The sequence below is a fragment of the Colias eurytheme genome, chromosome 4, assembly GCF_061535395.1.
Source record: "Colias eurytheme isolate Ceu_HAF_F1 chromosome 4, ilColEury1 Martin Lab GWU primary, whole genome shotgun sequence".
NCBI lineage: Eukaryota > Metazoa > Arthropoda > Insecta > Lepidoptera > Pieridae > Colias > Colias eurytheme.
Window position 1 is genome coordinate 6,766,730 of NC_142983.1, and position 19,786 is coordinate 6,786,515.

Here is a 19,786-nt window from a genome sequence, read left to right on the forward strand (position 1 = left end):
AAATCTTTTAACGAGATTAAAAAATTCTTTGCGTAGATACGTTTATATTTTTTTCATTGAACCGTAGTAGGTAGCCATAAGCATAGCTCTGTTTTATACCTATGTATAAAGCATGCGTTTCAATTTTTTTAATACAAATTCATTTTAAGTTTATTTTAATAACTTAATTAGGAACGTAATAAGAAAACTCTATCTTTTAGTGCTCTAGGTTGAAAAACTCATCCAAAAGACACAATCAATGTAGGTACATAGATACCTATTTGTATTTAAGAAAAAAATATTATCTATTAATTATTTTTAACTAGGTATTTAATAGATATGCATACATTGCTCGACTACCTAAAGGTATTTCACTTCAGGATAAATAAGGGACAGGAAACAATTTATTAGATAATTTAATTCATAGTAATTATTTATGGTTACAGAATTATCACTTTTATATCATTTATTAAATTTTTAGTAGGTTCCTACCATATTCGAAAAGTCAAACTCTCAATAAATTGCCTTCAAATCAACCCTTAACGTAAATAATGAAATAATCATATCTCTAACAAGTTTATGAACTAGAACAACAAGTTTCAACAAAATAAGGTATAATAATTTTTAAGTTACCCATCAGAGGCTGTATCCGTCAAAAGTTTGATAACCTTTAGTGGCCGTGACCTCAATTCAGCGACCGATACCGATCCGCTGCCAACTGCCTACGATATCAAACTCTACACCCAGCCCTACTACCTACCACCTACTGACATTCATTAATACTGCTATTATTAAAATTCCCAAACAGTGGCTGCAATCTAGGAAATAAAATTATAATAACATCATCTGTGCCATATCTTTATTTTTGTTTAAATGCGATATCTTCATTCTGTATCGATAAGACGTCGCCATTTGAATATCAACATTAATTGCTACGAATGTATGTTAAGAGAGTTCGCGGCGCTTCCGCGGCATCCAATCTCATATTGATTGCCGGTGATATTCTTATCAATACACCCCCGGCGCGACCGCTCCACTCGCCACCCAAAAGAAACAGGAACGTTTCTTCGCGCGCTCGCAACGCAACGGAAAAAAGGGCGGGACGGCGCCGCGGCGCCGGCGGCCAATCGCGAGCCAGCCGCGCCGCCGAGCGACCAATGGCACGCGGGCGACGGGGCGGGCGCGCGCACGCGGCCGCGCCCTCGTTTCGCTCCGACTTTTTATTTATTGTTGCGCGAAACACCGCGCGCGACGGGTGTGTGATGCGCGTTTAGACAACTGCCGAGCATGGAGTCCGCCGTGGACTCAGCGTCGACCGCGAGTGAGGTGAGCGGCTCCTCCGGGGGCTCGCCGAGGGTAAAGGCCGCGTCGCCGGCGCGGGCCGTGAGCCCGCCGCAGCTGCTGCAGCACCGGCTGCCGCTGCCGCCGCCCGGCCTGGGCCTGCTCGGCTCGCTGCAGATGATGCACCACTCCCCACTGGAGCTGATGGCGGCGGCGCACCACCACGGCCCGCCGCGCTACGGCAGCCCGCCGCCCATCTCCACCTCCGACCCGTCCGCGAACGAATGCAAGCTGGTCGACTACCGCGGCCAGAAGGTCGCCGCGTTCATCATCCAGGGCGACACCATGCTGTGCCTGCCGCAAGCGTTCGAACTGTTCTTAAAACACTTAGTGGGCGGTTTGCACACAGTGTACACGAAGCTGAAGAGACTGGACATAGTGCCCCTGGTGTGCAATGTGGAACAGGTGCGCATCCTGCGAGGCCTGGGCGCCATCCAGCCGGGCGTCAACCGCTGCAAGCTGCTCTCCTGCAAGGACTTCGACGTCTTGTACCGGGACTGCACCACCGCAAGGTACGTTTCTCTTGAGATACATGTATACCTAGTTGTGAGGTTACGAACTTTAGATACAGTGTAGTTTTAAACGTCTTTATTTGCTTTATTTTTTGGTGCATAATATTTTTCTTTTTATTTATTATTTTTTGTCTTTTATTTCAATAGTATGATATCCAATTAACAATTGGAAAAATTTATACCATTAAAATTATAGATAACTTGAAATTGCTCTACATAATGTTGGTAGAGTTTTATGTTGTACAACTATAATATTGTATATAAAACAAAATACGTGATACTGAGGATTAAATTAATTTTAACAATTTATTAGCTTAAAGAAATTAAAAAAATAATCATGAGAGCATCAAAGTTGAGAAATGTAGAGTCAGTGGTGTCGCGCAAGCAGAAAATCTCGACGGAAGGGTCGCGCTCGTCACATTAATTTTTCATATTTTAATACGCGCCAAATATTTCCACAGGGTTAAATATTAAAGCATTCCGGCGACGGAAGGGTAAAGTCTCTGTTAATTAGTGGCCGCAGTATACATTTTTAAATAGTAATTTTTACAAACGCTAAAGTTAGATTAAAAAATCTTGTTTTGTAAGCGCGTACCGCTGGCCCGATAGGCCTATATCTCTTTCCCTGAATGCGATTTTAAAAATGTAATGTCCACGGCAACCGGCCTTTTGGGAGATATAAACTTGTTTTTTTCGTATTCCCGTATTGTGTTTATAAATTTGATGTTTGTTTAATGCGTTGTGGAGCGTTTTAGGAGCAACAAATTTGACTTGTTTACTTTTATTGATTACGAAATGGAAGTTTTGTAGAGATTATGATATGCTCAATTGTTTGACATTATTTTTTGTTTGTACCATAGATGTTAGCGATAATTTAATATTATCTAATATACCTACCTAATGGAATATTTTATAATAGGCACAATTAATATAGAGTTCAAAAATATAATTCTCCAAAACTAGACTGAATAAATTAATTACCTATAGAAAATACAAAGAGTAAAATCCGGAATAATTATTTAGGTAGGTAGGTACCTACTAGTATGTAGGATGTTAAAATATTAATGCTATGTAGATCTATTTATCTATTTGTAGGTAGGTATAGTATAATACAAAAAATAACGGCCAGCTTCGAAAATAATCCTTAAGAAGAAAGTATAAAACAGTCCTATTTAAATTTCTGAAATAATATATTTAAATTCCGCATTTCCTATAACTATAAGTACTTACCTGCATAGACATATACCTAGGTATGTAAATACATTGAATTGAGAAAAAACTCATTAGTATTTATGTAAAACGATACCATCTAACCGGTGTAAAATAGAGTTTAAATTGTTGAAATAATTAGTGAAATAAGTGTAACTGTTCGCTGTCCGCTGATTTATCATTGTCAATATCTTTTTGTTTTCCGCGCCGCTGCCCGCCATCTTTTTCTCGTCTGCCGGTCCGTGTCTTCTGAAACTAGATAATTAATATTGAAATTTTTATTACTTTTTCATTTCATTCCTGCATATTAACGATTCAAACATGCATATAGATTAAGCAATTTCGATTCAATTAATTAGAACTAATTAAGTTCGTTTGTTTTACACGTGTTGTATTAAAAGCGAATTTTATTTGTATGTACCTACCTACGTAGTTATTACATCAACGGATAATTTTAATAAGTATGTAGATAAATGGAGGTAGGTACTTTTATAACTTTGTAATGTGATTAATAATATCTCATACTACGTATTGAACTCGAGTTACCTTTTAAAAGATTAAAAATTAAAAATGGCCGTCGATAACATTTGGATCAACGTAGCAACATAATTTGTATTGACATGTTTCCACTATTACGATTTCAGTGATTCCGATACAAAGAATACAGATTACTAATGTTTTTTATGATATTTTAAAACTTCGTGTGTGGACTTTTTGGTATATAATTTATGGATCAAAAGTAGAAAATTGTAAAACCATTTGTGGATTGATGATTATTTGACAGTTTTTCGCAATTTTTATTAATTAAATATTTGATAATGTTAGAATAAAGTAATTCTGAATATTTAGAATAAATATAGAGCCCACTAATAATTATTTATTGGAGTTTATAATTAGTATTCAGAATAAAACGACGCTATTATGGAAATACGGATATATTTTAATACTTTTGCAAGTTATTTTAATTATCTAGGTACCAACTATATGCAATGAAAAATATTCGTTATCATCAGAATGGTAAAACTAAAAAGATGGGGACTTCATTGCAGTTAATAATTTCACAAAGACCATAATTATCAACCATTAAGCAAACTGAATAATTTGGATTCAAAGCATCATATGGGTTATAATCTGGTGCTAGGAAATGCGATATTTTTAAGAACGCATCGCCCGCATTACAAAACGTGTATAATAGGTGGACGTTCCTTTTCACGCTTCAATAATTGCTCGACAGCAGATAAACGAGATCGTATCGAGTTACATTCGGCGTTGAACGGAACCCTAACCTCTGTTGTGATTCTTACTTTTAACTCTTTATGCACACTGCTGTAGATCCTCCGCGGATACACACGGTATTTGCAGATAATTCGATTAAACCCGTATTCTCCTGCTTTAATGTACCTGATTAGCATTAATTAATGTATAAAACGAATTAACATGGGTAATCCAATACTTCCTAACTCAATTTTCCAAAGCCGCCTGTCACTATGTTTCTATATTAGAGACGATTCGAATTGATTTCTTAATCAATACGCACAAAGCGTTAGGTTCCGTCCATTGTCTCTGCGACTGACAAAGAGCGAGGTTCAATTACGGAGGTCATCAACACGACTTTTTATGGAATTTTCAGTTTACGACTCATTTGATGGTCCGCCTTCAAACGGAGTGATATTTCGTAAATAAACAAAGCACTGAAATAACTGCCTCATTACCTTTGTAGAGCCGGTAGGTGTGACGGAACTTCGGGACCATTTTTTGTTGTGAGTTTCAAACTTTCTGTCGGAAGGATTTGGGATATACAAAAAGGATTATCAACAGAAGTTGTATGGATGCTCTTGTCAACTTTGTTTTAGATCTCGAATAATAACAAACTCGTTACGGCCATGGAGCTTTTATTTGTTAGGTGTTTTGAAGTAACTTAAGTCACAACTTAAGTAGTATATCGGTAAATCTAGCAGTATAAAATATGATGAAGCAGTATTTGCTCTTCAATAAAACATACGCGACATATTCAAATAATATTTCTAGTAAGCTAAATAAATTATTGTAGTCTGCCAAAAATATCTTTGTATGTATAACGTTGTCGTCAAATTTACATAAAATGGCCGAAGATATCGTGTGGCATATGTGTGTAACTGTTATGAATGATGCTAGGAACTTGGACTGGCGACGCTCCAAGCCGTGGTTCTCATTGAAATATTAAACCAAGACGTCGCTTGCACTGTCTCAAGCACATGCTGACAAAAGTAAATCATACCAACCTCGAGATTATTAATCGTTATAGAATCTTCTCAACTGAATAGAAGTTTACCGCTTTTATTTTTAAATGCATGTAATGTTGGCGTTGTTTGCTCTGCCTCTTTCAGTAATATCCTTTTATTTAGTTCTAGTATGTCTGTGGTTGTAGTTTCAATATGTATTTTGTTATTCAGGCTTCAATCTATCTGACTACCGAATCATCCGATAAAATTTTTGATTTTTTTTTAATGAAACACCAATAATTTCACAGTTAACTTCTGTACAAACTTTAAGATGACCAAAATTGTTACTTGTTAGGGCTTATGATATGAATAATTTCTATATCATAGAAAACTCTACCTTTTTAGATGCTCAATAATTATTATTAAGCAAAACTAGTGAATACCTATATGTTTTTTTATATACTTAATACCTACTTATGTAAATGTTGTTTTTAATGATAAAAGTTAAAATATATTGATGTCGGTTTAAAGGAGCAAAACAGGAGGATATTTAGAAATATTATTGTCTTTGATAAACAAAATAAAAGTTCAAACTTGTTCACTTTAATATTGTATTTTACAACATTGCAGCAGAATTTTATGACGAATACTTTACAAAAAGTGTTTATCTATATTATCCTACTAGTTATTTACGTCTTTGTGACGTTGTGATGACGGGGCGGCCCAACGCAACAGTGACGTATGTTTTTGGCGAGATTTGACGCCATTTTTGACACATAAACTAATTTAATTTTAGAAAACTCTTTGATAAATCGACATGTTTACGAATCGATCACAATATCCAATCAATATCGACAAACGGAATGATATTATAATTTGTTTTAACAGTAAAATTAATATGATATTTTTTTTAATGTTAGTGTTACTATCATTTTTCTATGTATATGTATATTGATATTGCTCATATTTTTACAAAAAAAAAGTTTATTTTAATTAAAACTTTTATCAAAATTTCAGTCTTTCTTTTGTAAAAACATAATTATAAACATAACATTGGAGAAATGAAATGAAAATCGAGAGTAAGAGGCTTTATTTAATTTGGTACGCTCTTGTTACGTGTCCGTTAAAATCGAATCTTATGCGGTCTTTCCATTTTGTATGTCTAATTTATTTATGTAATTGTATTTAATATTGTTATTAAAAACAATTACATACTTTTTAAAGAAAAGCTGTTCTTCTAAGTTTATCCAACATCGCTCTATTTTTTTTAATACCTACGTTTTAACGAAAGAGAAAGAGTCCGTTTTAAAGAGTTATGTGGTATATTATAAGAAAAATTATAACAACAAAACAAGATAGAAATAAATGACTGTTTTATTTCTAATGTTTTTAGTTTTATTACCTACCTACGAAAGTTTTATAAATACAAATGAAATAAATCATGAAATAGGTAGAGGTAATTTTTAGAGCAAAACATTCATTTAAGTAACATGTTTGGATATATAAATGATTGTTCATTTTCTTCTTCTTGTACCTATACTTAACTTGCTAAATTTTTTTGAAGATATAGCATAGTATAAATGGATAGAGTAGCTGTAGTAGGTAGTGTATAGTTGGTTTTTTAATAAATTTGTTTTGACCATAATTGAATGTTTATTTTATGAATGTAATTGTCAAGAATGAATCAACCTTTTTGAGATAATTATTCAAAGATATAAAACAGTATAGTCAACTCATCTAATTCTGTGACAAAACAGAATATGAAAAAAAAAACAGGTTAAACTTTATAAATTTTATTTTTATTTTTAATAGGAACATTAATCAATCTTCTATTTATCAAATGGAGCAAGTGTAATCTTAACACATATGAATTAACTCAGCGTAAAATGAGCATAATCAAACCGCGATGACTTGTCTAATTCTGTGACAATCACCATAATTCGGTGATAGTACTTCTCTAATTCTGTTATAACCGAATTAAGTGAGTATTTATTATTTTTGAACACAAAAGTAAAAAAAAAATACAATTAATAAAAATATAAACATATTGAAAGTAATAATTATGTATTTATTTATCAATGAGAAATTATCAAAAGAGGGGAACCATAAAAAATTAATATTGGACATTATAATTGTTTGTGTGAACAGTGTACAGACTCATTTTTGACTGCAGAATATTTAGAATTGCGGATGTCAGCGTTGTTTCATTATATTTTCTATTTTTATTTTTGTCTTCCTCCATGCTGTCTAAAATAAAAAAAAATAACTCACTTAATTATGTGATAAAAAAAATAACGGACTTTTTTAAAATGCTTGAAAGCGATCCTACTTTTAAACCTGAGTAAAAATAAATATTTTCTGACTTAAACGACTAACGTATACGTACTAAAAACAATTATTTATACACGAATTGAAAATATTAAAAATTTGCTTGGTTAATTCGGTGACACTGTTTTGAGTTGCAATCTTGAAAATCGTTAACTTTTTGAACCCAGGAAATAAGATATTATGCAAAAACAAATGAAAAATTACTAAAACCTTTATCGGTATCAACAAGAATATGTTTTTAACAATTAATTGTCAAAGTATCATGAACTTACACTCACCTTTTCTATTTAAAATTAATTAAATAATGACAGCACAGTTGCACGCTACCGGTGAAACGTCAAACATGGCGGCCGCAGTGACAAATCTCGTGATTCTTACCATCTCACCCGCACGATTTTAACAAAAGTTTGTACACGAAAAGAAGCTTTATTATCATACCATAGGGTTAATTTTAATGTATTGGATTTTACTCCTATAACGCTATAAAAGAGTCCAAACGTTGTATCTCCGAATTAAGTGAGTCACATAATTAGGTGAGTTTACCCTAATAACTTAAAAAAATACAGCTAATTTGAAGAAGGTCATTTTAATTTGAATAACGATGAAAATTCTTATTGTCTATTGTTTATGCTAGTGACTTTGTAGGCTTGTGAAAAATCTGGAAAATTAGACACAACATTTTTAATTTTCTTTTAGAAGCATATTATTTGAATTTATATATTACTAGAGGTCCGCCCCGGCTTCGCCCGTGGTACATATTTCGCAGTAAAAGGTAGGCTATGTCCTTTCTCGCGTATCAAAATAATATCTCTATACCAAATTTCATGCAAATTGGTTCAGTAGTTTAGGCGTGATTGAGTAACAGACAGACAGACAGAGTTACTTTCGCATTTATAATATTAGTATGGATACATTACATCGAGATAGATAAAACCCGTTAATCTTTATTATAAATTGGATATAAGTATTGAAATTTGAAATAATGTTTCCGTAATAAAAACTTCAGACCACTGTTTGTGCAAATAACGATTTCCAATATATAAAGCTGTTAGTTTAAATTGCAATGTACCTATGCAATGTACAATAACATTTTATCATATTACAATACAAAGTATGAGACCAGTACATTGATGTACCTAGATAGCGTAATAAAATTTTAATCACGTTGTATAAACGAGCAGTGAATATAATACAAAACGAGTAATTTATACAAAGCAGTAGGCGGGTGTAACAACAAATAAAACAGTCAATCGGAGCGACAAATGAAGTGAAGTAGCTCGAGGAAACACAATTTCCTCCAAAGCGACAAACCGTTCCACAATGGGAATATCACGGAGGCAATTTATTACGATTGATCAACAAGTAGCTGGGGAAACGCGGATCTCAGATGGAACGGAAAGAATGAGCAACCCTACCCGCCCGCCTCGGAGGCTCGGCACTCGGCACTCGGCACAACAGTCGAAACGCACGCCGACACTCGTAATCCTCTCGTACAATTCGAAAAACGCACACAAATGACACGAGGGAATCCCTCTGGCTAGACGGAATTATCACGGGTTCTCTATTTCCGTTTCGCGTACTATTGAAACACCATCTCGCTTGCACTCGACCCTGAAACGTGCATCCGTCTCTTTCTCATTCGTTTCATTCATGGTTAGATTTGAATGGGCCTGAAACGTGCTGCCTTCACACAAATGTGAAATTCTGTTGAGAAAGGTTACGTATATTCTGTAGTGTGGTGCGACAATCGTTAGCCGAAGACTAAAAACGGGACCGGCGATGATTAATAGAGGAGGGTCGCCAACAAAGAATGTATTTAATTAAAATTCTCTTCCGTGCATCTTATTGAATGGTCGATAGAGAACTATCGCATGCCGTGTAACGTGGCGCGGTAGCCGTAGTTATATTTTATAATTGCTGCTCACTAGTGTTGAGCTCTAATCATGTTTAATTATAGCAAGAGGAAGGAGTCATTGCCGTTTATCATGAGATGAACTGTTACAGACGTGTAAACCTCACCGCGGAATTATAGATTGTGTATTAGGTACAGCCATAGGCAGCAGCGTGAAAGTCTGTTAAATTATTGTTACAACAACAATTATGTTAACACATGTTTGCTGCTTAAATTGGCTTTTCTATTTATAAACGAATCACAGCCGATGTTCTATAAAATCAGATGCGAAAATTTTTATAGTTTAGCGAGGTCGTTATAATGTCTGCGACCGACATTGTTCAAGGATGTTTATTTATTATTTTAAAGGAGGAAGAAGTTTTTAATTATTGTTGCAATAAGAATATAACTTTTAAATGTTTGCACGTTTTTTATAGAATCAGTATCAGATGTGTATATAATGAAATCACAATTTAATTAACGTTGACGAATTCAAGTTGAAAAATATAAACGAATATGGAGAAGTAAGTCATCTGTCACAAGTGTCCAAGTGATTATACCAACGCTAAACCTATCTCCTTATAACAAAACAAACTGCACAATAATATATCTATGCAAATCGCCTCACAAATAGTATTCTGATTGTGTATGTACACTACAGTGTACGCGGGAACAGTTATTAAAGCGCAGCTAGATACATATCAAAACAATAGTAGACGGAAATGCAGCGCAGTGACGTTTTTGCCCGCTCCGCTCCACTCACCTTTGTGAGAATAAGCTTATCTTTTGACCGTAAAAATTATAAATTACATACAGTTATCTAATTACACTAACCTACTTGATTGCTTTCTTCATTAATTGCTTTGCAAAGTTGTGCATCTTTGAATGTTTTTGTTTGGTTTTTAGTTTGTGCTTTTTTTACATTCAAGTTCATTAAATATTTATTTTTTATTGGCAAATTAAAGAGATATTAGAATAAATGATTATTTAGTGTATATTGTGACGTGTTATGATGTAAGTAGGCAATGCATTTGTAGAGGCTTTAAAAGTTGAGTTGAGCTATGTGGAGGAAGCGAGGTGTCGCTACAGCTATACCTACTGGAGAAATATTAGATAATAATAATAAGAATAAATTGATAGTTTTTATTATTGTTAAGCATATTACGTATTATAAAGTTGTATGAAATATAGTCTTAATAAAAGTATCGGCGTTAATCATATGGTCATAGAACTTTAGATAGCAAAGAAACTTAACAAAGCAACAAAACGGAGTAAGGGCTACTCGGGCCCAGTTAAAAACCTCGTTAAACCATGATATACGGTCCGTAATAAAAACTAATAAAACATTCGCAACAATTTAAGAGAGAATCGATAAAAAGTAAATGAATATCAAATCTGCCAGTCGAAAGATAGTAAATTGCCTTTTACAGCCTCAATATTACCTCTTACAGTGCTTTTATTGTTATACCAACAGTGTTACAATGTAGTGGATTATAATAAGAAAATAAACATTAAAACGTGCAAATTTATCACGTCACACAGGAATATGTTTGGACTGAGGTCTTATGTAGTCTCTAGATTAGGAGAGCGTTTCACATGCATCATAACCATGGCCATGAATTGGATATCTATTAATCTATTATAAATAGTAATAATGCGTCCGCACAAACAAAACAAGTCTTAAATCTTATCTTATAATTTAATGGATCAATTCGCATGCCGTAAGTATGCTTAACTCAACATCAAAATCAGAGCTCGCGCAATCAACATTTTTACATAGTAAAAGAGCAAAGACATCAGCGAGGCATCTGCGTAATCTAAAATATTTACGATCGATATAAATTTATTTTTATCCCTACCAGAGACACATTTAAAATAATTATAGTCGCCTCAGGTGAAATAACTTTGTTTCTATTTTACGATCGGTTCGACCCTTGTTGCGTATTTTAACAACACTAAAAGTATTTTAATTCAAGTTTTAGCACTTTCCATTTTATTTATTACTTTTTTTCTCTTATACTTACATTCTTTATTACTATAAAGCCGAGATTTCATTTCTATAAACAATTTTTATAGTGCAAAATTACGTACCTACTATACATTTTTTATCATCCACTAACGATGTTTACAATGTAATCGATATGTTGTTTCATTTGTAAAATCAATAGTGGTCCAGATGCACAAAAATGGGGCACAAGAATCGATTTGCCCCACATTTTGGCGGTCTAGCGACCGCGCCGCCGAGGGTAACGCTCGCGATAAGGGATAGTGCCCCCCTGCAAGGCGGGGGTACACCCTGCCCCCCTCTATAATATTTACCGCCCCCGGGCCATACTTACGCCCCTCAGTATTTACGGGTTAGAGAAAAACAAGGGTACTCGAGCTTCGGAAGGTGCAACGTAGATTTTAATCCTTTCTGATGTTTTATGATTGATGACGGATTTCGCGATCGGCGTTGCGCTGATGTTGATGGATTCTATACGATTCCTGCGCCCATTCACCCGCCCGCGGATCGTGTGTGAGAACCCAATTTTGTGATTAATTTGCGAATGCAAATAAATTTTGGCGGAGATCTGTGTGTACATTTCGGATGGAAAGAATGACTCGAGCGGGGTAGCGCCGGTGGCGGTGGCGAGTCAAATCTGACGTGCAAACGTGGCGTCGCATACAAAACTAGATCGTGACGACGCAAAGCTCCACTTCTTTACATTTGTGAAACACTCCATACTCGCATTCGTCGCGATGTTGTTACTTCATGGGATATTCTATTTCATTTAACGCAGTATTTGACTAGTACCAAAAATAATTCATTTAAAATAACACTTAACGAATGCAATAGAAAAACATTTCCCATTTATTATAAGTGACGTATTCATTTTAAAACGCCGCTAGCGCCATCTGCCAATCAACATTGAATTTAAATAGTCTAAAAAACTTAATTAGTCTACTTTCAAAGACAGAATATTGACGTCGGCCACGTTACTGAGGGACATGCTTTTAGAATAGGGACTTTGTTCCGTGTGTGATAGAGCCAATGTTGGCTGTGTGGAAACTGAACGGCGGAGTGATGTTTAGTCATGACAATATAATGTAGTGATGACGAGTGAAGATGTCCATCAAATATTGACGCGTGCGCGAGTTCTTGCCGCGATCACAATGTACTGTCAGGGCCAAATGGCTAATTATTATTTTGGTCGCTTAATCGTTATGAAACACAGCTGATCAGACTATTTTTAAACAATTACTGCATGCCATTTTATAAAAGGTTGCATATGCTTCGTTGTTATTATTTTTACTTTATTGCTTGTTTTATTTCTTTCTCATTGGATGAGTGTTCAGTTCATATGTCATTACATATTTTATATTCTAAATCAATGTGTGCATGCAATTGATTGTTATTAATTTATTTCGACGAAATATAACTGGAAGTAAATTAGTTTCACTTTGTTAAAAATTTAAATTAATTGTAGAGCTCAAATAAAGTAGATTTATAAAAGAGCTTTGCTTGAAAGCTTTTAGTGCTGTACACAAATAGTAAACAAAATGTTGGCTAGCGGAACGTATAAGTTAATTTATTAAAATATTAGAGCATTACATTGACTGTTAGTTACACGTTTGCGTCGAAAATTAAGTTTGGGGTATTGATAGCACTCATTGTTCTTTTAATTGGGGTCATTCGTCGCGTTCTAGACGAAAAGTGCCGATCATTCTCCTACAATCCTTTACGTTGTTTATATTTATTTACTTTTTTTTCTTTACTAATACCTACCTATAGGTACTTCGGTTTAACAATGTTTATGTGCACTAATTTTTATTAATAAATAAATGTTTCATGTAATGTTCCAAATCATATTATAGTCATCCATCAAAACAAATAAAGCTAAATTAAGAAAATAAGAATGTCTATCAACATTCCACATCTCCCTGTTAATTTAGGAAACGCGTTTTAATAATTCCATTCGAAATATCATTATAGATATCAAAGAAAGGGTTGCACTGTGCCTGCTCGCTGACTCGCACAAAACGCTCTATCTGCATATGCCTCTGATTGATGTGCTCTGTAATTATTTAGACGCGTTAATAACACCACCGACGATGGCCGCACTTTGTTTCTGATGACTTAAGACGAATGAAATGAGAAACTATCCGACTCTTTAATAGACCTTATTGCTTTCTGATGTTTTGTTGATTAAACACGAACAAATTAAAGGATTCGCGCAGATATTAGCTTTTGTAGACGTTTTATTGTATCCCTTCTGCATGAAGGTTAATAATATGATAAGTTGAAATAATTCATTAAACCTCACCCACAGGTTACGTAAATACGGGGCCACTCCCGTTCGGTATCTACAATTTTCATAATAGCACAGTATCGTAGTCGTATTTACATAAATGGCCGCTACGTACAGATTGTCTTTATGTTTGTTGTGCGTGCGACCCCCGCTCAAACAAATCAGAATATTAACGTAAATAGTAATGGCGGAAAAAAAGCTATTATGCAAATGAAACATTTTGGGGTAAATAGGAACTGACGTAAAACGATGTTAAGTAGGAATAATAAATCGTTTTGCAGAAATATCGTTTCTGAATTAATACTGTTGTAAAAACATGTTGTTGTGTTTTATTGTGAAAGCTGACTTCATTAAAAATGTAGGTATATTAAATGTATAATGTATGATATTTTTAATAAATACTATTTGAAAAGCCTCAATTCATAAAATTAAAGGAACTAACAAGTCTATAACTTAAATATAACTACAATAATATAAATACCATAAAAAATATGCATGTAAAAAAAAAGTTATAAAGATTTTATATCACATGATATAAAAATGACGAAGCGATTTAGCATTATCATAGAATCGTTCAACGTATGAGAATGAAGACGAAATTGTTAAAAAACAAAACGCGCGTATTGCACCAACTCAATTTGGCCGTGTAAAAAGCGCAAAGTAACATTAATCTCGCTCCGAAAATAATGAAATCGGCATATCCATTGAGATTGTAGATATGAATACGTTATGATATACATTATTACGTTTAATAACAAACGGTGAAAGTGCACCGTCAGAGTGGAGTATTCGCCGAATAATAGAGTACGTTCGAACGTTTAACGCACCCTCGAAAATTGAAATAAAAAACAACCATTCGAGATGTAACAGCGATATGATTTGGCAGTTTTTTATTCTATTTCACTGTAACGTATGTTTTTATCCAGTGTGAGATAAAATTCAAAAGAACTCCCTTAATATTACAGCAATGGATCTATTATGAATGCCAAAATAAATACAATTTTTTTAACTGATGTGCCTTTGATATATTATTTTTTTTATCAAATTTCATATTTTTAATCAAAGTATAAAATTATAACTATATATAAAGTATAAACATATTGTTATTTTAGAAAGAAATAATTTAAGTAAGTATATAGGTACTGTAATCATATTTTTCAATTAAAATCTAAGCTAGGTAACTTTAAGTAGAGCTCTATCGAAAAAATGCTCTACAAAGCGCGAATTTCCAACTGTATCTTAATTAAAAATCAGATTGTATCCAAATGACTAGTAATATTTACCCTAAAATTGTTTTCAAGTGTTATAACTTTTCATTTAAATCATTAAGTAGATATTTATATCTTAATACATCCAAATATTATAATTACAGATTTGGCAAAAAAAAAAACAAGCAGAACGATATTGTTGTGTATATATTGTAAACGGATGCTGTAATAAATTTCCCTTCATTGAACATTCTATTTTGATCTTAGAAATTTGTTTTTTTACGACTGCAATATGGACATCAATTTCCCTCCAGATAAGAATTTAAAATATTTGGACATTCGGACAGAGGCTCCCCAATCGTAAGAATGTGATTAATTAAATAAACGAACAGACCCAGAAAGAAATTTGATAACCCTTGGCTCTGCTTTTTATAATACACATTCCGCGCCATTTTATTTTATCTGTTAATTGACTGAATTTTTTTGGGTCTTTACAGGAAAATTGGCTTTGTGTTATTTGTTATAATATTACACAAAATATAGATTTAGAATAATTACATATTATGTAGATTTGTATTTTCTTTGTTATTTCATTAATGACACGATGTTTAAAAAAGTTTTGATCCATAGATAGGGTGGATAGGAAGATAATAATTCATTACCTACTGCAGTTTTCATAAAATCGTAAAATAAAAAATTATCCAGTTTTATTTGATATCTAATGAGCATTGACTTATTATAATTCAATTTCGAACCAACGTATAAAATGAAATAATAGCAAATAATCACGCATGTCAGTAATCAGTGTAGGCCGCTTATATTTCCAATTAACATTCCTAAACATAATTGCAAGAATCAAATGACTCTATTGTTCGCGAATAGGTTTGTTTCTAGACATTCGAGTGTATTATGCTATTCTAGCTATTAGTGGTTACGTATAAACCTGTATTATGAGCATATAATGAAGACTGCGTTAAAATTCAGGCTCTGCTCTGGCGGCAAAATCAGTATGTATGTAGAGCGCTAAATTAATTTTATTTGGATTGATAGAGTCAAAATTCGTATGACATTTTCGCCGTCGCATTCGACTTCCTGTCTTTGGTGTGATGTTTATTCTTTCATTATTTTTAAAGTGCAAGTACTTAGTAAATGATGAAAGACTCCATGAATAGGAAAGGATATGTAACAGAGACAGAGAAAATTGACCGAAGAACTGGTATAAAAAGTGCATCTGCACAAATCGTAAACATTTGAAAAATTTATGAGTTGAGTTCATCTCATCTTAATCTTTATAGCTATGTTGTGCTAGATGTCCCTTTTACTCTAGTTGTTTGAACACATACTAACAAGGACGTAAAATACTTGTTTGACTTCCAAAAAATATATAAATTGGCTTGCGTTATACGTAATTAACGAAAATGCGCACGTTGTTTGGTAATTAATAAGAAATTTCTTAATATCGTGATAGTAATAGAATTTTAAACGAAACAATGTTCACATGGTTGCTCAATGTTCAGTAAACAAGATTATACACATCCTGCTATCCCGGTGGCCTAATCTGTATGTCGAGTGTTATCATTAAACGGGGAAAATTTATGAATAGCTCCTATGTTACTGTTGGTAATTGTTTGTGGGAGACAAAAGCCCGGCGCATTCAGGAAATTTATAGTAATAATAAGCTTTTTATAATCGTCGGTTTATCGCTGTCGTCTTGGTGTTCAGCCGCGGTTTTTGATGTACTCTGATAGTGATGTTTCGAGAACATTATCATAGCGTGAGATTTATAACAGTTGTGTTACAATGTTGAGCCAATTTCGAAATCAATATGGACTAAATGTTCAATAAATAACAGTAGAGTACGTGTAATCTGAGCTGTGGTTTATGGTGATCACGAATGGCAGAGCAATAACAGAACAATGTTAAATGCGCTATGTGGTCGCACTGGCCGGCATATGCAACCTCTATGTGCATTGTGTATGTAACCAATGTTTATTGGACGCAATAATTGTCGGATTAATGTTTTTTTTGTGCTTTATTTTTGCAATATTTTACAGTTATAATATAGGTACCATATTTTATTTAAAATATATTATTATTTCTGAATATCTCGTAACTGTTTAAATAAATTGCCCAGGAATAATCACTAATTATAATATAATTAAACTATAAATTGAATTGGAAAAGACATAAGATTGTTATAAGGATACGAACTAAGTGACAAGATATTACTAAAACGATATCGTTGTCACGATCGAGGCATGAATTAGTTACTAGGTGTTTGAGTAAGAATATTTGGTGTTACAACTTCCGTAGATAAAGCGGGAGACTTGTAGTCTGATATACAACGAACGTTATAGATTAAATATTTATCATCTTACGTAGTTTTAGAACCATGCTTGGGTAAAACCAAAAGTCTTTTTAGGAATTTACTTTTAATTTCTAAGTAATAAATAAATCTTATATTAAAATTTACAATTCGACCTCATAATTAAACGGCATCTCAAACTATTGAATAGAATATAGAATTTGATAATTCTGAATTAGAATAATTGTAATATAAGGATTTAGGATTTGTGATGACAACAAGCATGTTTAAGAGCGCAACAGAAATAATGAACACGTGATTATAATTTATACATGTCGAAATAGTTGGCTGCTATCTATAAATCGATACATCGTTATGCACCAATGTAGTAACACAGTAGGAAATGCAATTATCTGAGTTCGCCCGCGATGCCTTTAAGTCGCTCAAGCATGTAACGCCTTATCTCTCTTGCATGTTTTTTCAATATGCAATCCAGACAATCGTGTCGGTTTATCTGGCAATCAGAATTCTCAGGTTTTTCACATTCGTTAACAGTTTTAATTATTGTTCGGTTTCGTAACTAGCCAACTCTTCGTGTCAATCGAACATCAACCATACTTATCACACACGGTTGTGACGTTCGATGAATAATTTGTACGCTGTAGCTAATAAATGTTGCAGTAAGATCTGTATCGCATACCATCAGTGTACAATACGACAGTTGTTTATTTATTGTCTCGCGAACATGCTCGTAATGTATCATTTATCGAACTGAGTTATGCTGCTTATAAATCGATCTATCGACGGTTAGTATCGATATGAGGTACGTTCACACGTCGTGACGGTGGCGTAATTGTCTCGCCGCTATTTTTATTGCTAAGCCCTGTTGTGTTGACTTGTTTTATTGCTAAGTTCAATATAATGTATCTTAATTTCTCATTAATGATATTTCAATAATGGTTATGTTCATAAATAAAATAGTCTTTGTTGTGTCACGAAAAACTTTTTTTACTAAATTATTTTACAGAAATTTTATTACGTTATTAAACTGCAATTTTAACGGCTAGCGTGTTATAATTTCACATAAATAAGATAATCTAACAGATTATTGCTAATGGAACTAATGCATGCTCCATTTGTACAGTTTTACGTAAATCATACGGCACGGTTTCCTGAATTAAGTTAAGTAAGGCGAGCGCCCCTCTGAAAGTCAATGTCTTAATATGTCCGAATGATGTATGTGTTATAAACCACGCTATTCATTTGAACATTTCTTCGATATTTATCATTTATCAAGTAATCTGTTCACTACATATAAATATGATTAAAGATTGCGTCACATTTTTTTGATCAGATAAATTATTAATAAAATTATATGCAATCTTCCTTTAATATTTAAGTGGTTTCAGGAACTCTTCCTACTTACACAACTTGTAATAAATTGAGGAATATGGATATAAAATGATGTTATCTTTTATTTGAAATTGCTTGCATGTTACCGTCAGGTTTGTATGAAAAAGAATTGTTGTCGGCTTTAACAACATAATTTTCTTTTATGGTCGCCGTTTATCCTATCAGTGTGTATGATAGTTGAAAAATATTTACTGAATTCTTAATTTTCATGCAATAATTTTTCTGACATTCATAAATAACTGCTAACAAGATTCGTTTGAATTTCTTTTACGAATACATGCGTTCACTTTGCTGGGTATATCACGTTTGCAAAATCAATAGTAGCTTAATAATTCAAAGTAAGCATTGGAGGCGATCTATTTCCGACCATACACCGCGAACTGGTTCCCGAGACAAGCGCCTACCTTAAACTGTTCAAACTCCTATACCTATCTATGCTTTAATTTCAAATCATAGCCTTAAAGACCTTAGGCAGCGGTAATAGGGGAGGTAGTACAATCTCTGAAGTACGATTGTAATGGTAACAAAGTTTGTATGGCATAAATCGTGAACGCAGTCTGTCGATGCCTGCGGGTAATCGCTCCTGTTCCTTCATACCTTTCTGATTTCTCCATGAGAGTTGTCTGTATTCATTTGACGTTTCAAACTGCGCATAACATGCATGTATTGTTGTGTAGTATATCATTATATGCGTCATTCGTGTATATGAAAATAGTGATTCATGTTAAATACTGTCATTTAGATAAGGCTTTTTTGTAGATTCAGCGACTCATTTTAGTGAAAGTGACAAACTTTGCCCATAGACCGGGAGATACTGACACAAAATTTCGAGTCATTTGTAACAAGGATGGCGGTTCTACAGGGGTCTTAGTACGCAATGACAAAAAGAAAAATGATGGTGTGAACGCTGGTACCGGTGGCTTAGTCGCGTGGGCGTTTGTCGAACTCGTCGGAAAAATAGCGAAAGTCAAACGATTTGTAACACAAAAATTTTAGAATTTACCGATAGCCCATAAAAAAGTAGTAGGCGGTAGTGTCATGCCATACTTTTCCGGTGTGACTTACAGCCCGCCATACCGACGCGAATGTGTTGATTTAAATAAAACA

At 33.7% G+C, this 19,786-nt stretch overlaps 1 protein-coding gene across 10 annotated transcripts in view; it reads left to right on the forward strand.

Annotated features, from left to right (window-relative positions):
- The first annotated feature begins 1,219 nt into the window (after positions 1–1,219).
- The window catches only part of dac (dachshund family transcription factor), a 130,439-nt gene continuing 111,872 nt past the window's right edge, over positions 1,220–19,786 (forward strand). For all 10 annotated transcript variants that reach the window (XM_090120632.1, XM_090120635.1, XM_090120633.1 and 7 more), the window contains exon 1: positions 1,220–1,832. In XM_090120632.1, the coding sequence (XP_089976758.1) occupies positions 1,267–1,832 (566 nt within the window). In that variant the 5' untranslated portion in view covers positions 1,220–1,266. The remainder of the gene's footprint in view (positions 1,833–19,786) is intronic.